A 16,009-nucleotide genomic window follows, 5' to 3' on the forward strand; every position below is an offset into this window, starting at 1 on the left:
CCCAGGATGGTCTCTCAGGACCCGGAGGGCTTGCCCAGGGACACCGACAGCTCACCCCTCTCCCTCCTGCTTGTCCGTCCCCCGCTCCACACCAGCTTCCCACTCCACTGGGATGGCAAGGAAGGGCCTTTCTCCCTGGGGGTCCGACTACTCACCAACGTCTGCTGTGCCCAGGTCAGTGGAGGCAGATTTGAGTGCTTGTCTCTTGGCCCGGTTCCCATGCTTCAGTCCACTCTGTCCCTTCAACATCCAACAGAACTCTCATCCCAAGTGAACCTTTACTGCCTTGTGTCCCAAGGTCTGCCCTAGAGACTGAGGAGTAGCACCCCACCCTGAGGACCCCACCTCACCAGGCAGTGAGACTTCCCGGGGAATGGTAACTGAGACTTCCCTAACACCTCTCCCTCTCGGCACTGGGGTGGGAGCCGTGAGCACAGACAGGAGGGGGAGACTCTCTCTGCTTTGTCCATTCCGTGTCTTCTCCTGTGTCCACCCACCTGGCTGAAGCAGAGGCTCACAGACAGGGCCCAGACGAGGAGGGGTCTGACGGCCCAAGACTGATGGTGTATGCTCACCTGGTGCACCGTGTACGCTGACTGGCCGTGGAGCAGGGGAGGGCAGATGGACAGATTGTACTGTAACGGCTGACCCAACAGGGGGTAGCGCCCATCACCTAGGGTAAGAACAGGTGTTTAGGAGCCTGAGTTTCACAGTGTGTCACAGAGGAGCTCAGGGCCTCTGGAGATAAACAGCCCCAATACAGACGACCCTGCCTTTTCTATGCGGGGAGCATCTGTGTGACTAACCTACGAGTTGTACTCCTATGAGGTAGCACACACTTTTAATCCCGGCACTCGGCAGACAGCTCTCTATGGGTTCATGGTCAGCCTGCTCTGCACTGAGAGTTCCAGAATAGTCATAGCTACATAGTGAGACCCTGCCTCAGAAAAACAAGACAAAACAAAGAGCTATGTCTCTTCTTAAACTCTTGGCAGGACCGTGAGTTCTGTCCACCGCAGACCTATGTGAATGGCCAGGAAAGAGTTAAGTGTGATGGTCCATGCCTGTGATTCTAGCACTTGGGAAGCTGAGGCCAGCCTGGCATGGTGAGAGTTAGTCTAAAGAAAAGGAAACGATGGAAGAAGACCCTTGAGCTTTGCAAGTGTCTCTCCTCTCCGCCTGGGTGTCTTCATTCCCAAGCCCTCAAGTTCTGACTCATGAGAGGCAACGCAGAGTGGTGGACAGGGCCACACTCGGAGCCTGGTGCCAATCAAAACCACAGGCTCTGTGCCTGGGGGTGCAATGCTGGGGAGCTCTCTCTGGTGCTGGTGAGCGGCCAACTGAACAAGGTATGGAGAGCACCTGTAGCCATGCCGGGGCACACTAAGTGCCGCCGCGGAGGTAACTCCTCACAAAATGATATATTTTAGAGCATTTTAAACATCTTTTTTTCTTTTTTCTTTTTTTTTGGTTTTTCGAGACAGGGTTTCTCTGTGTAGCTTTGGTGCCTGTCCTGGATCTCGCTCAGTAGCCCAGGCTGGCCTCGAACTCACAGAGATCCGCCTGCCTCTGCCTCCCGAGTGCTGGGATTAAAGGCGTGCGCCACCACCACCCGGCGTGTTACTATCTTCTCATCTCCCACCTCGTCATGGAGTGTGAGTGCTGAGGTCCACAGCAGCCCACCTTGATCTAACTCCCTACCCTGTGCGGGACCCCCAGGCCGGGGGAATGGCGTGAGGACGGGCAGGGGACCGAGTCCAGTGCAGACGTTGCTGAGGCTGGTGACAGGAGAGGGTGCTGGAGACTGGGTAGGAGAGGTGACGGGGCTGCTGCCCATTTGTGCATTGGCCTGTGAAAGAGAAAGAGCACGTGTCACACACCACACACACACACACCCACACACACACACACACACACACACACACACACACACACACCCCTTGATGTGTCCCATGGCTTCCGATTGACTGCTCTCAAGAAACAACTGCCCGAACTGACTGCTGCTCCTAACTGTCCTCTGTCCCCTCGTCGTCTCCATCACCACTCACCATTCTCATTTCAGCACTAGAGATCGACCCCAGGGCTCTCCATGCGAGGCGAGCATCGAACCACCCACCTACCTGACAGCCTAGCCTGCATGCTTAGTGCCCACCTCTGATACACTGTTCCCTTGGCTGGTCTGTGTGGGAGGCGCAGCTTAAACAAAGGGCTGGGGAAAGCAACCCTGTTGACCGCGTGGGCACACTTCCTCCGAAGGCGGGCAATGGCGGCGGAGGGGATGCTGACCACCTGGGGCTTGGGCTGCTCTACAGACCCTGATCCTGAGTCTTGTCTCTCAGTGACTGGAGCCCACCCTTACCACAGAGGTCCCCTGTGCACCAACAGATCTGTCCTTATGCGCATTACGAATCCTTCTTTTAGGTCCTCGCCTGCCCTAAGCACTGTTTATCAGCCAAGAGGACGTGTTCTTCCTGGGAAGGTCACGGCTGCTTTGCTCTTGTGCCAGGGAGGTTCTGTGAAGCCATGCCTAAGCTCTGTTGTGATAACTGTCATGCAGAAACCTCTTCCCTAAAGTTTACTGTGTTTAAATGTTTAAGAAAAATAAACTCTGAGGTCAGACTCTGCAAGTTCTGACCCAGCGCTGGAAAAGGTGGTTCTGACTTGAGCTGCATGCTTTACCTCGCTTGGATTGTTTCCCTGCAGGCTGTGAGGCTGGCAGGGGTCCCTGACATGTCTGTGCGTGTTTGCGCAGCGCGCATGTATACGCGCACATCTGCGCAGTGCACATGTATATATGCATGTCTGTGCAGTGCACATGTATATATGCATGTCTGTGCAGTGCACATGTATATGCACATGTCTGTGCAGTGCACATGTATATATACGCATGTTTATGGAGGTTAGAGGTCAATTTTGGGTATTCTTTTTTTAAATTTTCTTCTTTAGTGACAGGGTTTCTCTGTGTAGCCCTGGCTGTCCTGGAACTCACTCTGTAGACCAGGCTGGCCTTGAACTCACAGAGATCTGCCTGCCTCTGCCTCCCGAGTGCTACTGTCCTTTACATGCCATCTTCCCTAGCCCAGACCCTTGTATGCACTAGACTCATGGTCTATGACTGAGCAACACTACTCATCCCTGGCTCCTGCATTTTAAATATGCTCTAAGCACGGTCTGATGTGTTCTATCTCCTCTCTTAGATAATTAGGTTCCTGGAAAGAGGATACACTTTGTTATTCTCATGTTTTTCAGAGAAACTGTACAAGAGGCTGTGCAGTCAACGACATAAGATTTCTTCCTGAGGAGAAATCTGGACCTTCCTTACGAAGACAAGTGTTAAAGCACTTACCTGGGGGTTACCGTCAGGATTGTACAGGTCTCCAGACTTCTGACCTCGCTGGTCCACATTGTAATATTTGCAGTGACTCCATTGGACCATGGATGGATTCTGGGGGGCCTGGGGTCCATTAGGGACATTCAGTTGCATGACCACCACACCTGGTCCAGAAGGTGACACTCCTGAGTGGCATGAAGAAAGCAGTTGTTGGGATTCAAACTATTTTGGAAGTACCTCTGAATGGAAAAGCCAGCAAGCAAATCCACCCACTGGTTTCAGGGCATTTTAACTGTGTCCTGCCAGGGATCTGAGGTGGCTGTGATCTGGCCTTGGATGCTTGCTCCCCAATCAATGAAAGTTTGAGTGCAAGAGATGAGACCAGATGCCAATATTCTCCTGCCCTTCACCTGGTAAGGCAGTTTATTATGACTGGCAGAAAAATTACTCCATCCTGTCAAAACTGAGTATTACCAAATACCCAGGTCAGATTGCTGAAATGTCTGGTCCCAGCACCAGTCCTAGTCTAGGGCATGGGCCAGGGCTGGCTGCAGATATGTGCAGGTTTTTCTGGTAAGGACTGCGAGTAAACCAGCAAGTCTAATTGTTTTGAGATGAATGCTCGCAACTTCACTAAGCCAACTTACAAAGTACCTTTTGGTCACCAGCTGGCGAAATGAGGGAACCGTGCAGGTAGAGGGCACAGTTTGGAGACATGAGGGGCTAAGATACAAGGGCACTGTACGAAAATACCCTAAGAGATAAGAAGCTTATTCAACAAGCCATTACTGAACATTTGCTACGTGCCAGTCCTTACACTGGACACTGCTCCGAGAAAGGGCAGTCTATTAACAGCTCAGACATGAAGCAAAGAGCTGAGAGCAGAGTCTGGGGTGCACTCTGGAAGAATCCTTAGACTACCCCAGAGACGCTGGGATAGGACCTGTGCTTCTAGAGCTCGCCCTGTACTTGCATTGATTAACAGGGTGATGAAGGGGTTCAGGGGCGGGAAGACGGAAACAGGAGTTCTGAAAAAGGGAGCCGGAAGGATGATGGCAGTCAGAGCCTTTTGAGGGCTATCTCGGCAGATTCCAGGGCCCAGCCGGATATGACCGTGAGGTTTTGGTACTGGTAGCCATCAGCAGTCTCCTCTACTGACAAAGTAGAGGAGGGGGAGGTCCATCTTCCTTGTGGTAAAAAGGCAAAGAGCCAGGGAGAAGCAGTTTGATGGACAGTCCCCACTGCGAGGAACAGGTAGGGCTCTGGCTCTACACAGGGGATTGTACAGCGTGACAGTTTCCTTTTGACCTTCCAAGCTGTGTTCTTGCTGGGGCTGAGCTGGCGTGCATGGTGGAGAAATGGGATTACTGGGATTACCAGCTCAGAAGCTGCAACGCTGCTCTTTTCATGGTCTGGTACTTCAGGGCTGCCATTGCCGCTATGATGGGAAATGCTATGGCCGCTGGGTACCAGCCATGCTGGGAGGGGGTGCTTGCTCAGGTAGAACTGGTCATAGGGAGTCAAAGACAAGACAGGAGGTCTGACAGCGAGCAGCTCAGGGGACACAGAAGCTATTTGAGCAGATCTATGGCCATTGTGTACCCCACCTCTAGGGCTTACGAAGTCGGAGAGCACAAGCACTCAGTGCAAAAGGCTGGATTCTTCCTGTCCCCTGCGCCAAAGGCGGCAGACACGGCAGTCATCGGTGGGGCTCACACAGCCGTGGTGTGAACCCGCACAGCAGTGTGAACCCGCACAGCCGTGTGAACCCCCACAGCCGTGTGAACCCGCAGAGCCGTGTGAACCCGCAGAGCCGTGTGAACCCGCAGAGCCGTGTGAACCCGCAGAGCCGTGTGAACCCGCAGAGCCGTGTGAACCCGCAGAGCCGTGTGAACCCGCAGAGCCGTGTGAACCCGCACAGCAGTGTGAACCCGCACAGCAGTGTGAACCTGCACAGCAGTGTGAACCCGCACAGCTGTGGTGTGTTCCACACTCCTAACAACTCTGCCTTTATTGCAACTGCTCTGGGCACCCTGTTTCCCACCCCATCAGCCCTGTGCACTCCAACACCTCTACCCACAACACTGCAACGGACCTTATCCAAACTCCTCACTGCGCCCCAAGGGGCCAGCACAAAGATGATCACATCTGCAGCTTTTTAAAAAGGCAGCTCATAATCAGAGCCTAATGCCCTGGGCTAGGAAGGGTGGGGGGCATATGTCAGTGTATTAGGTGAGAGCATAAACAGGACAGAGGAAGCACCTCCTAACACCAACCTCCAGACAGGAGGAGCTATCGGGGCTCAAGGCAAGGAGGGAAAAGAGCCAAGTCCTTATATTGTTTTTTCTGATTCCAGCAACAACAATAAAATAAAGGCAGGGTCCTTAGCTGCAGCTCTGTTCTGAACTCTCCACACTCAGTCCTCCCCCGCTGGCCTGGAGCACTGTTCCTTCACTCAACCGAGGACACAGTGCACTACTCGACTGATGAGCTCATTTTTATGCGTCTCTTCCTGGAGCCAAAAGCAGGTGGCATCTGTTAACTGCTGAACTGTCCTGCCCAGTGATAGCACCTCCTTATTGCCAGGGTGGGGAAGCAGCCTGGGCTGAGAGCCGCTGTCGAGGGAAAGGGGGCTGAATAAGGAAATCAATTTCAGCTGGAGAGCTAAGAAAGGAGAGGGGACGTGTGAATGGCTTTTTAAGTGGCATCATTAAACCTGGGCAGAAAGGTCGATTGGGCAGAGCAAACCACATAAATACAAGCAGATGACATTTATGTCTGGCAGAATTGGTTTTCGCTTTTTGTTTAGATTTTTTTTTTTTTAGATCACTGAGAGAGAAAACTGAAAACAGAGAGGGCTTTTTCCTTACCACCAGGGACCAAATCTAGGAAAAAGAAATGAAGCCAAGGTCACAGGACAGAATCGGTGTCTTGGCTCCCCACCCCAGCCCCCTTTTTTGGCAAGGGAGAGGAAGATTCTTCTGAAGTGGAAGAGAACATTCTCATCTGTGAGAGGTTGGCCATTTCCATGTGCACTGCACACCGTCCACGCTGCTGTGTCACTGGGAGCTGGGAGCCTGTTTCTAAGCATCACCGCATTTCATGTCTGCGTGCATCCTTCCCGGGCAGGAATCCCCGCATAAACCCCAGGGGACCCAAAAGCCATCACTGTCATGGGAGACAAAGTGTTCCCTGGAGTTACAGTTCTATCCAGCACTGTAGTGGCAGAATTCAGGTCCAGGCCTGGAGGTGGACTGGGCAACTACAAAAGGTATTAATAAACCTCAGCAGTTGTTCCAGGAACAACCAATCCTAATCCCTGCCTTTATTTTTGGAAAAGTGACCATATTGCTACATGAGAGGAGGGCGGGGTGACTGTCCTCTGAAGGTGAGAGAGGCTTTTGTGGACTATTCCAGCCCAGTTAACAGCAACTGGAAAAGGAAGCAGAAGAAACACTTGTTTCTTTTTTTAACAATTTCCTTAACTTCTATGGGCAGGAATTAACAATTTTAAATATTAATTGTTAAGTGAACATCATCTCTCAGCATGGGTAGGACAGAGGGTCCCACCAGCTGGGAAGAGTGTAAGGACTGTCAGAAGTTTAGGACCAGTGTCTAGGGAAGAAAGGAGCAAGGAAAACTGATGATGGAGAGTTCCCTCCCTCCCTCCCTCCCTCCCTCCCTCCCTCCCTCCCTCCCTCCCTCCCTCCTCCACCCTGAGCCTAGACCTCTGGTGCTGCTGGGCTCCAGAACAAGATGTTTTAGTTGGCTTGGCAGTAGGTCAAGTGAGTAACACAAAATTATTTTCTGTATCTTTGTTTTGGATCCAAAGACCCTTTATATTTGAACAACAGATACCAGAGACCAAAGAGATACACTACAAAGGATGCCAACAATACACATACAAGCATATCCTCACGCACACACGGATTTTAAAAACAGGGGAGAAAATTCCCCATGGTACTGAGCACCAACACAGTACACATAATCTTTGGAGCTGGTTTCTACAATTTCCATATTCCACTGAGAATTTCAAGGCCAAGTGCCCTTGGTAGACAGTCAGAAGCGCTGGAGAGCCCACTCATGTAGTAAAAGGCTGGATGAATTTAAAACCTTAGCTTTCAAGAGACTCATGTTTGGTCTTGATGAAACCAGAAGTCATTTCACCTTAAAGGTGAAATATATCATGTCTTATGAGCAACCTTAACTCTGTAATTGCCCCAAAGCATCTAGAGCGAGAGTGCAAAAAACCTTAGGTGAAAATACTTCATTCTAAGTGGGAAAACCAGACAAATGGTTCCCTCTCACCAGAAGAGGGCGCACAGATATGCTCAAGCAAAGTGGAATGGGGGTGGTGTGAGGGTGAATTATAATTTAGAAATCCTGTCTCGAAAACAGAAAAAAAAAAGAAGAAGAAAGAAAGAAAACAGATTCCTTCCTGAAAGCCCTGAAGTTTCCTGAGCTGTACTGAATGGAGGCGTCAGGCTGAGCTGACAGGAAGTGAATGAGGAGGGAGGGCAGCTACCCTGGTGTCTGCTGGAGGCGGAAGGGAGGCTGCAGCTGGTCAGCATAAAGCCATTTAGTTCCTGGATAGAAAGCGGGGAGAGAGAGAGAGAGAGAACACAAGGCCTCCTGACAATCTGTTCCTGAAGATGCAGCTTCTAGGGCACAAAGTCAAGGCCTAAGCTGCAGTCCTAAGACGACCTATGGGAAGACATTCATCCGAGTCTTAGATTTCCTTATAGACTGTGGTCAGAATACAAACTGTCTATAGATCCATTTCCAGGACAGCCAGAGCTAAACCTGTCTTGAAAAATCAAAACAAAACAAACAACAAATCACAATGTATGTGAGTATACACCAAAATCTGCTAAATAGATCTCTGATGTTTTAAAAAGCATTTCTCAACTTTTTTTTTCACATTCCCAAGAGACAAAGAAAAGCTGTTGGCGGGGGTGGCGGCGGTGGTGGCACACGCCTTTAGTCCCAGCACTCGGGAGGCAGAGGCAGAGGCAGAGGCAGGTGGACCTCTGTGAGTTCGAGGCCAGCCTGGTCTACAGAGCAAGTTCCAGAACAGGCTCCAAAACTACACGGAGAAACCCTGTCTTGAAAAACAAAAACAAAAACAAAAAAAAAAAAAAAAGAAAAGAAAAGAAAGAAAGAAAAGCTGTCTAGAGGGTGAGTGAGGGCAGGACACAGGGAAGGAGCCGATGGCATCGAGTGCGCTGGTGAAAACGCGCGCTCATGCGCACACACGCACACACAGACACAGGCACGCACACGCCCTCCCTGCACAAGAGAACAACAGTGGACCCGGAGGTGTAGCTCAGACCTTTCTGGGTGTGAGGATTGAGGCACTCACTCCACACTCAAGTCAAGACTCAGGTCTTAGAGACGACACTCCATTGCTTTGCACTGGAAGCCCGCCAGTGCCCACGCCCTCCTCCAAGGCTTCCCTCTCTTACCTGAGTACTGTTGCGGTATCTGTGGTGGGCTGCAGGGGGAGGGGGACTGAGGCATCTGGTACTGCTCAGAGCCGGGAGGCTGGAGAAACCCCACAGAAGGGCTGGGAGAGAAGAAGAAAGGAGTGGTGAAGGGACGGAGGGAGGAACATGGCTCCTGGCAAACAGCTGCTGCTTCCTAGGCCTCCCTGTGGGAAGCAGAGGCAGCTACCAGTCATTCCCAGACCAATTTGCCATGCAATTTCTAAAATCACTCATCAGTTCAAACTTAATTATATATATTTGTACTTGATCATCTTTCAATTAGGAAGCTGCTAATCAGTGCTAAATACGGGCTGCTGGCAGCACACGTTCTCTCCACAGGCTGGAACACCGAACACACACGTGTGTGCCCAGGCATAGAGGTCTTATAAGGAAGGAAGGGTCAGACCTACAGTGCCAGGAAGAAAGGGCTACGAGAGCCAAGGGTCAGTGGCTGAGGAGGCACACACAGGGGGAAACCCTTGAAGACAAACAGGAGAAAGGACGCTGCAGAATTCAAAACAACACGGAGACGGACACACAAAAAGACAGACAGTGGTGCCGACGCCTTTAATCCCAGCACTCGGGAGGCAGAGCCAGGCGGATCTCTGTGAGTTCGAGGCCAGCCTGGTCTACAGCTCCAGGACAGCCAGGGCTACACAGTGAGACCTTGTCTGGAAAAAACTAACAAAACAGAAACACAGGAACAAAATAAACAAGGGTAGCAAACCAGATTACTTCTAAGATATCCCTTCTACTGCCGTGATACATCTGTCCTCTCTCTATAGGCAGAAAAAATTACGTAACTATACTGTAAACTTGGTTCTTTTAATAATGACCAGTCCCCATCTCATAGTTCTGACTGAATAACAAACATGGGGGGTCATTGTAATCTGTGTCTCGGAAGCAAGAAGTTCTTGCTGCTGAGCTCTACATAAATATCCAATCAATGAGGAGAAAAGGAGAAGGACCCCTCCCCCACACACTTTTGAGACTGGATTTCAACAAGTAGGCTAGGCTGGCATTCAAGTTGTGACCCTAGTGCATTAGCCTCCCGAGTGCTGCACCGCATGCATGTGTGCATGTGTGCCGCTGTGCAGGGCACCGACAGGGTCTTTAATCTTGGCTTCCTTAGACCAGAGGAGACGAAAGGACAGGGCGGCGGCGGCGGCGGCAGCGGGGGCGGCAGTTCCTGAGGTCACTGGGAGGTAGATGTGCCCCAGCTCTCCAGAAGTCCTCACCTCGTACCGTTCTGCTGAGCTGGTGGGATCATGCTGTAGTACACGGGCACACCCCCGGCTGGGAGGCCTCCTTGCACAGACTGGCTGGCAGGGACCAGCATGGGCTGCTGGAAAGGTGGCTGGACCACATTTTGTGAGTCACTGCCCACTGGGACCTGTGTGAGGAAGAGCATGTCTGGGGTCAGCTCACCAAGCTCACCCACAGGCTGCTCACCACCGGGCCAACACAACTCCCTCCCCACTTGGAGGGGTCTCTTCCAGTACTCCCCCTCTGCCCAAAGCAAACACTCCCCCTCCTTCATACCCCACCCTCAGATATCAGACACAAGGAGGGAACTCAGATCTCCTTTAGACTGTTTCCTAAGCACATGCTGTTCCTTCTGTGACTGTATGAAAACCACAGTTTAAAGACTCTGTCTTCTCAACTCTCTGGCTCTGCTTTGAAAAGAAAACATCCCTAAAAGTTCTGGGGAAAAGACAGTATCTCAGTGTTGGAATCTTAAGTCTGCATGACCCCGGGAGGCTGTCCTCTCTGCTTGCTTCATGAGGACTGGCCATCTTTCCTAACCCAGAAGACACCCACTTGGTATGAAGGCAGTTGAGTGTACTGAACCACGAGGCCTTGCATCTGGCCTCCCATGCTGTTCCTCTGGTTGCTGAGTAGACCCTGGTTCTGAGGCTGCTGGACCCCAAGCATGCCTTGGTAAGCCGTCTGCTGCTGGTTAGGCATCATAGGCTGTAAACCTAAGGATGGGTGAGGCACAGAAGACGTCAGTGTGGGTGTTTAGGAGGTCACCCCACGCTCTGCCTTTCCTTCTGTACTCTTCCCTGCTTCCTCAGACATCCAGGAATTCCTCCTCTCCCTCTTCCCCTCGTAATTCTCCAAAGGGGAAGTACTTCTTTCCTGGCCTCTGTCCTTCAGGGCCCTAAGCTCTACATAAACACCCAGTCAAGGAGAAGGGAAGGAGAACGACCCCCCCCACCTGTGCACCTCTGCCTCACACCAGCAGCAGTTCTACTTACCGGGCTGCTGGGATGGCTGAGGCAGCTGCTGACCGCGCTGGGGGCTATAGGCCACCGGGTGAGAGAGAGGTCGATATTGCTGGTTGGAATTAGGATACTGTCCAGGGGGGTAGTAAGAAACCTGGATCTTTAGTCAGAGAAACAGATGTGAGAAGTTTCTTTAATCCAGCCATAACATCTGCAAATTACTAACTGCCTCAGGGCTGATCATCAGAAATGTGTCAATGGAGACACTCTGGGTTCACCATCACAGGGTGATTATACATGCAGAGCGATAGCTGTCCAAAGCGTACGGTGGGGGCAGCATACTTCCTGGTCTGTCTACACTAGAGCAGGAAAGGAGGGACTAAGGCTGAGGAGGGGGCTGCTTACCTGCTGAGGGGGCTGCATGTAGCCCTGGGGAGGCAGGACTTGCTGACTAGGTGGTGCATGGCTGGAGGTGGAATAGTTGGAAGTGGGAAGGGGCTGTCCTGCAGAAGCCATGATGAAGCTAGCTTGCTGAGGATGCTGGGAAATGAGTGGGGGCTGGAACAGAGCTGAGGACGGATCAGCTGCTTCAGTAGAACCTTGGCGGCTGAGGCTCATTTGTCCAAAGGGGTTGCTGAGGTCATCTGCCTGTTGAGAGAGTCAGGGACTCAAGGACTGAAGCTGTGTCAAACCTCACCGTGCATTTGGCTTCAATACAGAAAGACAGACAGAGCTGTGCGTGTGTGTGCTGCACATGCGTGCAATCTCAGCACTTGGGAGGCAGAGGATGGAGGATCATCAGTTCAAGATTAGCGTCAGCTAAGTTCTAGGCTAGCTGTGGCTACACAGGCATTGTCTCAAATATATTAATAACTACAACTGAGAACAGAGAGACAGACCAGCAGTGTTCCACAGCATGGTTCTCACCTTCCTAACTATACGGGGACCCTTGAATACAGTTGCTCATGCCACGGTGACCTCCAACCAGGAAATGATTTCGTTGCTACTTCCTAACTGTATTTTGCTACTGTTATGAATCACAATGTAAACATCTGTTTTCTGATGGTCTTCTGTGAAAGGGTCAATGGACCCCCAAGGGTCTCGACCCACAGGCGGGAACTGCTGCTCTGTAGTATTCCTTACACCGTTTGGGGTAGTCCTGCTTCTGTGCTCTGAGGAGTGGTCTTTTAAACTGGATGGCTGTGCAAAGCCTAAGTTCAGAAGCAGTTCTCTGCACGGAATGCTGACAAGGGCGTCCCTGGTTACAAGTGCTATTAAGGTTATTTCTCAGGAGATGGGGCAGAGAGCACAACTTCTACCTACCTATAGGAATACAAGACAAACACAAGACTCTGTTTCCTGTGTTCCTCATGCTCCGGCCTTGCTGTAGACCCTGTTTTTACACAGCCCTTGGAAACGCCTGCGTGGACTGTGGACAGGAAGGTGGCTCCCGCCTGCTGCTTGTCCTGTGCTCCCTTCCGAGGTCATTTCCACCTCTGTTCTCTGACACTAGCCTAGAGTTCTCCCGCCCTTCAAACCCACTTCCAATTCTCACCTCCGGAAGGAGGCCAGGGAGCGGCTGAACTGGAGGGAAGAACCTGACTGGCGGGGCTGTAATTGCCTTCTCCCGGCTGTCTTCCCTGCGCACAAGTGATGTGTGCCAGCTCTCACTTGCACGTGACCTGCTAGTTTCTTAGCTCTCTGGTCTGTTTAACAGTAATTCACATACAAACACACATGCACACACATCAGAGTAGTTCTTTTGCAAAAGAAAATACTAGAAACCAAAAGAAAATGTTGCCCTCTTGTTTCCTTCAATTTTCAGGGACCTGTTGCTGCCTTACTGGTCAGGAGGAGATGGCAAGAGACAGGACTGCAGACTGACCTGAGGTCCATATGGCAGCACTCTCTGAATGGAGACACAGGGAGGAGGAAAAGGGGTTCCAGTGAAAAAGCAGAGAGGTGTGATCAACGTAAGAAGAAAAAGTAAGGGCTCCGCACCACCATCAAGTTATCAACTATGAGGCAAATCAGATTTGCAAAGGATTTGTATTTAGGATGCAAACAACTTATTTTTAATTAATTTATTTTTGGTATTTTTGAGACAGGATATTCCTCTAGCCCAGGCTGAACTGAAATTCACGACGTAGCCTAGGCTGGCCTTGTACTCAGGGCAATCCTTCTGCCTTTCCCTCTTAAGTGCTGAGATTGCAGGTCTGTGCACTACACTCATTTACAAACAATGCAGATGGTGTGCACTGTGCACCCGACACAGTGAGGTGGGAAGACGCGACACTTTAACAACTGGTCCCTGAGAAGTCTGCAATGAAAGGCAACCAGAGAACAAGTCTGCACAGAATAAACCGGGACAATGCACTCAAGGATACATACAGTAGAGATGAGGAGGGCTCTAGTTTAGCTATATTACTTCCTGACACTCAGAGGAGCTCAGCATCCCCTTGTCATATATTTACTCATCTTTTGGTATGCCGTGATGAGACCATCAGGATGGAACTATGTTCAGCCTGTGCTGGTCCCTCAAGAAACAGCTTTCAACATCTCTTCCAAAAGCACAACATGCTTGCAAGACCACCAAAGACTGAGCAGACGTCCCCACAGACACAGGCCACACAGGGACCAGACGAGAGGGAGTGGCGTCTGTACCATGCTGTACTGCTGGGGCGCAGTGAGTGGCAGGAGGACCTGGGGACAGGAGCTTGGAGAGAACTGGACGGGCTGCGGAGAGGACTGCAGGGCCGGGACTGGCTGCGGACCAGCACAGAGAGAGGCGTGTGGAAGGAAGAGAAAAGGACAAAGGAGAGGCGGAGGGGAGAGAGGGGGAGGGAAAGGGAGGAACAACAAGGTTAATCATACAAGATATTTCATATGAACCACACGGCCAGGGCGCGGGCCTGGCCACCAAGCCAGGGATAGCTTGTGGCTTTCACGTCGCTAACGGACAAGCAATCTCTCCTATCAGAAGAGACCCGGTGTACTCTCTGCCCATTAGCCGCTCAGACAGTGCAGCTCTCAGGAGTCATCTCAGGACTCTCAGGGCTGAGGTCTGTGACCTGATTCCAAGCAGAACTCTGCTAAACGCCCACTTCAGGGTCCTGTGTACACTGCTGCACCACTTCTGTAGGAAGGGTCGTCCAAGGGCAGTCCTCATCCACAGAGACACCTCCCTCCACCCAGGAGATTCTGGATCCCAGATACTCCTTCACCTGTGATGTTCGAGCTCCTTCAGGCTGTTAGGGTAGTATGAAAAACTGCCCTCAGGAACAAGTGGGGTAAATTCAGGGTAAAATATAACCAGATTAGCTGTGCTTTCTATCCCTCAATCCCTTCACTAGCCTCAGGCAGGAGAATCTGTTTATTGAGAACATGTAGTGTTGTTCTAAATCAACTAATTATATTTTCCTCATTTGGATTATCTTATCAATTCTCCAGTCACGCAGCCCCTGGTGGAGGAGGGAGGAGAGAAGGAGAGAGGTAAGGAAGAGGAGGGAAATAACATTTACTCACTGTTTCACGACAGCCTTACAGAAACATCTAGATAGGATGGCTTGTACTTCCCACAACACAAGTGCGGGTCACCCGGGGACGCAGCCGAGTGGAGCATCTGCCCAGCCACGCCAGGCTCCTGCTTCAACCCTACGCGACAGTCTCCACCTCCAAACACAAGGCTCAGAGAAAGTCAGTGTCTCACCTGGGATCACACAGCTAAGTGACAGACCGTGGCCTGAAACCCCAAGTCTTTCCTTTCTTCCTCTTCTTTTCTTTTTCCCCCATGACAGGGTTTTTCTGTGTAGCCCAGGCTGTACTGGAACTCACAGAGATCCCCCTGCTTCTGCCTCCCAAGTGCTGGGATCAAAGGTGTGCCCATGACCACAGTGTGAAAACCCAGTTCTTTAGGACATGTGTCCACACCAGTTTATACTAAGAGTGTGGACGGGGTGAAGAAAAGGGCGCTGGAGGCCTTAGCAGAGGACCGGACCTCTAGATTTTTAAAAAGTTACTGAGAATCCCAAAGGACCTGGACAGGAATAGTCTGGAAAATTAACTCAGCCCTACCAACAATCCTTGTTTTCTATAAGCCGATGGTATTCGGAATGTAACTGCTGCCAAGCTGCCAAACTTTAGGAATAAATGCTGCCGGTTCCTGTACACAGTGTCTGTTATCCTCACAGATAACCTTGGGAGAGGTTTACCTGGGGTCAGGCCTTATGAACAGCCAAGTGGTAAAACAACTCTCGTTTTCCACACACTTGTGAGTTTCAAATGGAGACTGGAGCTGGCGGTGGTGGCCCACACCTTAACCCCAGCACTCAGGAGCAGAGGCCGGTGGGTCTCTGAGAGTTGGAGGCCAGCCTGGGCTACTTAGGGAGTTCCAGGACAGCCAGGGCTACATAATAAAGATCCTGGAGTTGTGGGGTCAGGAGAGAGAGGTGGAAAGGAGAGTGCTCTTCTGGTTCCTTAACCAGGAAGGGCCACAGGAAAGGAAGGGCCTTCCTTACTGTTCTTTATGTGGATGCATGTTTTGCCCACATGCACACCTGTGTACCACTCGTGTCCTGAATGCCCATGGAGACCAGGAGAGAGAGAGTACTTACTCCTCAGGAACCAGAATTGCAGGTGGTCATGAGCTACTATGTAGACGCTAGGTACTGAGTCTGTAAGAACAGCCAGTGAACCACCGTCTCTCCGGGGCCTGCTACTGCCCCCCCCCCCCCCCCCCCCCCCCCCCCCCGTTTGCGTTACTCTACTAATATCTTCTCAGACAGTCTCAAACTCCAGAACCAGGACATCGCTAAGAGAGCACAAGGACATCTGTTCCACCCACCAGTGACTCTGGGACCCATGCACCGCTCTAGAATGTCCGAGACACAGCCACAGGGTTAGGGCTCTTTTATAACCGTCACTCCCTGCTGCCGCCTGCTTCACTGACACGAGATGCAGGTCTG

The 16,009-nt window shown here is 51.3% G+C and overlaps 1 protein-coding gene across 16 annotated transcripts in view; it reads right to left on the reverse strand.

The window, feature by feature from the left end:
• Positions 1–16,009, reverse strand: part of R3hdm2 (R3H domain containing 2) — a 119,602-nt gene that overhangs the window by 1,450 nt on the left and 102,143 nt on the right. For 10 of the 16 annotated variants that reach the window (XM_028886241.2, XM_028886237.2, XM_037196700.1 and 7 more), the window contains 10 exons: positions 13,710–13,811; positions 11,451–11,693; positions 11,079–11,205; positions 10,639–10,799; positions 10,056–10,210; positions 8,797–8,897; positions 3,347–3,516; positions 1,702–1,849; positions 576–673; positions 156–240 (listed from right to left, as the gene is read on the reverse strand). In XM_028886241.2, the coding sequence (XP_028742074.1) occupies positions 156–240; positions 576–673; positions 1,702–1,849; positions 3,347–3,516; positions 8,797–8,897; positions 10,056–10,210; positions 10,639–10,799; positions 11,079–11,205; positions 11,451–11,693; positions 13,710–13,811 (1,390 nt within the window). The remainder of the gene's footprint in view (positions 1–155; positions 241–575; positions 674–1,701; positions 1,850–3,346; positions 3,517–8,796; positions 8,898–10,055; positions 10,211–10,638; positions 10,800–11,078; positions 11,206–11,450; positions 11,694–13,709; positions 13,812–16,009) is intronic. The other 6 variants (XM_028886244.2, XM_028886243.2, XM_028886242.2 and 3 more) reach the window with 2 other exon arrangements.

The sequence above is a fragment of the Peromyscus leucopus genome, chromosome 18 (genome assembly GCF_004664715.2).
Source record: "Peromyscus leucopus breed LL Stock chromosome 18, UCI_PerLeu_2.1, whole genome shotgun sequence".
Classification (NCBI taxonomy): domain Eukaryota; kingdom Metazoa; phylum Chordata; class Mammalia; order Rodentia; family Cricetidae; genus Peromyscus; species Peromyscus leucopus.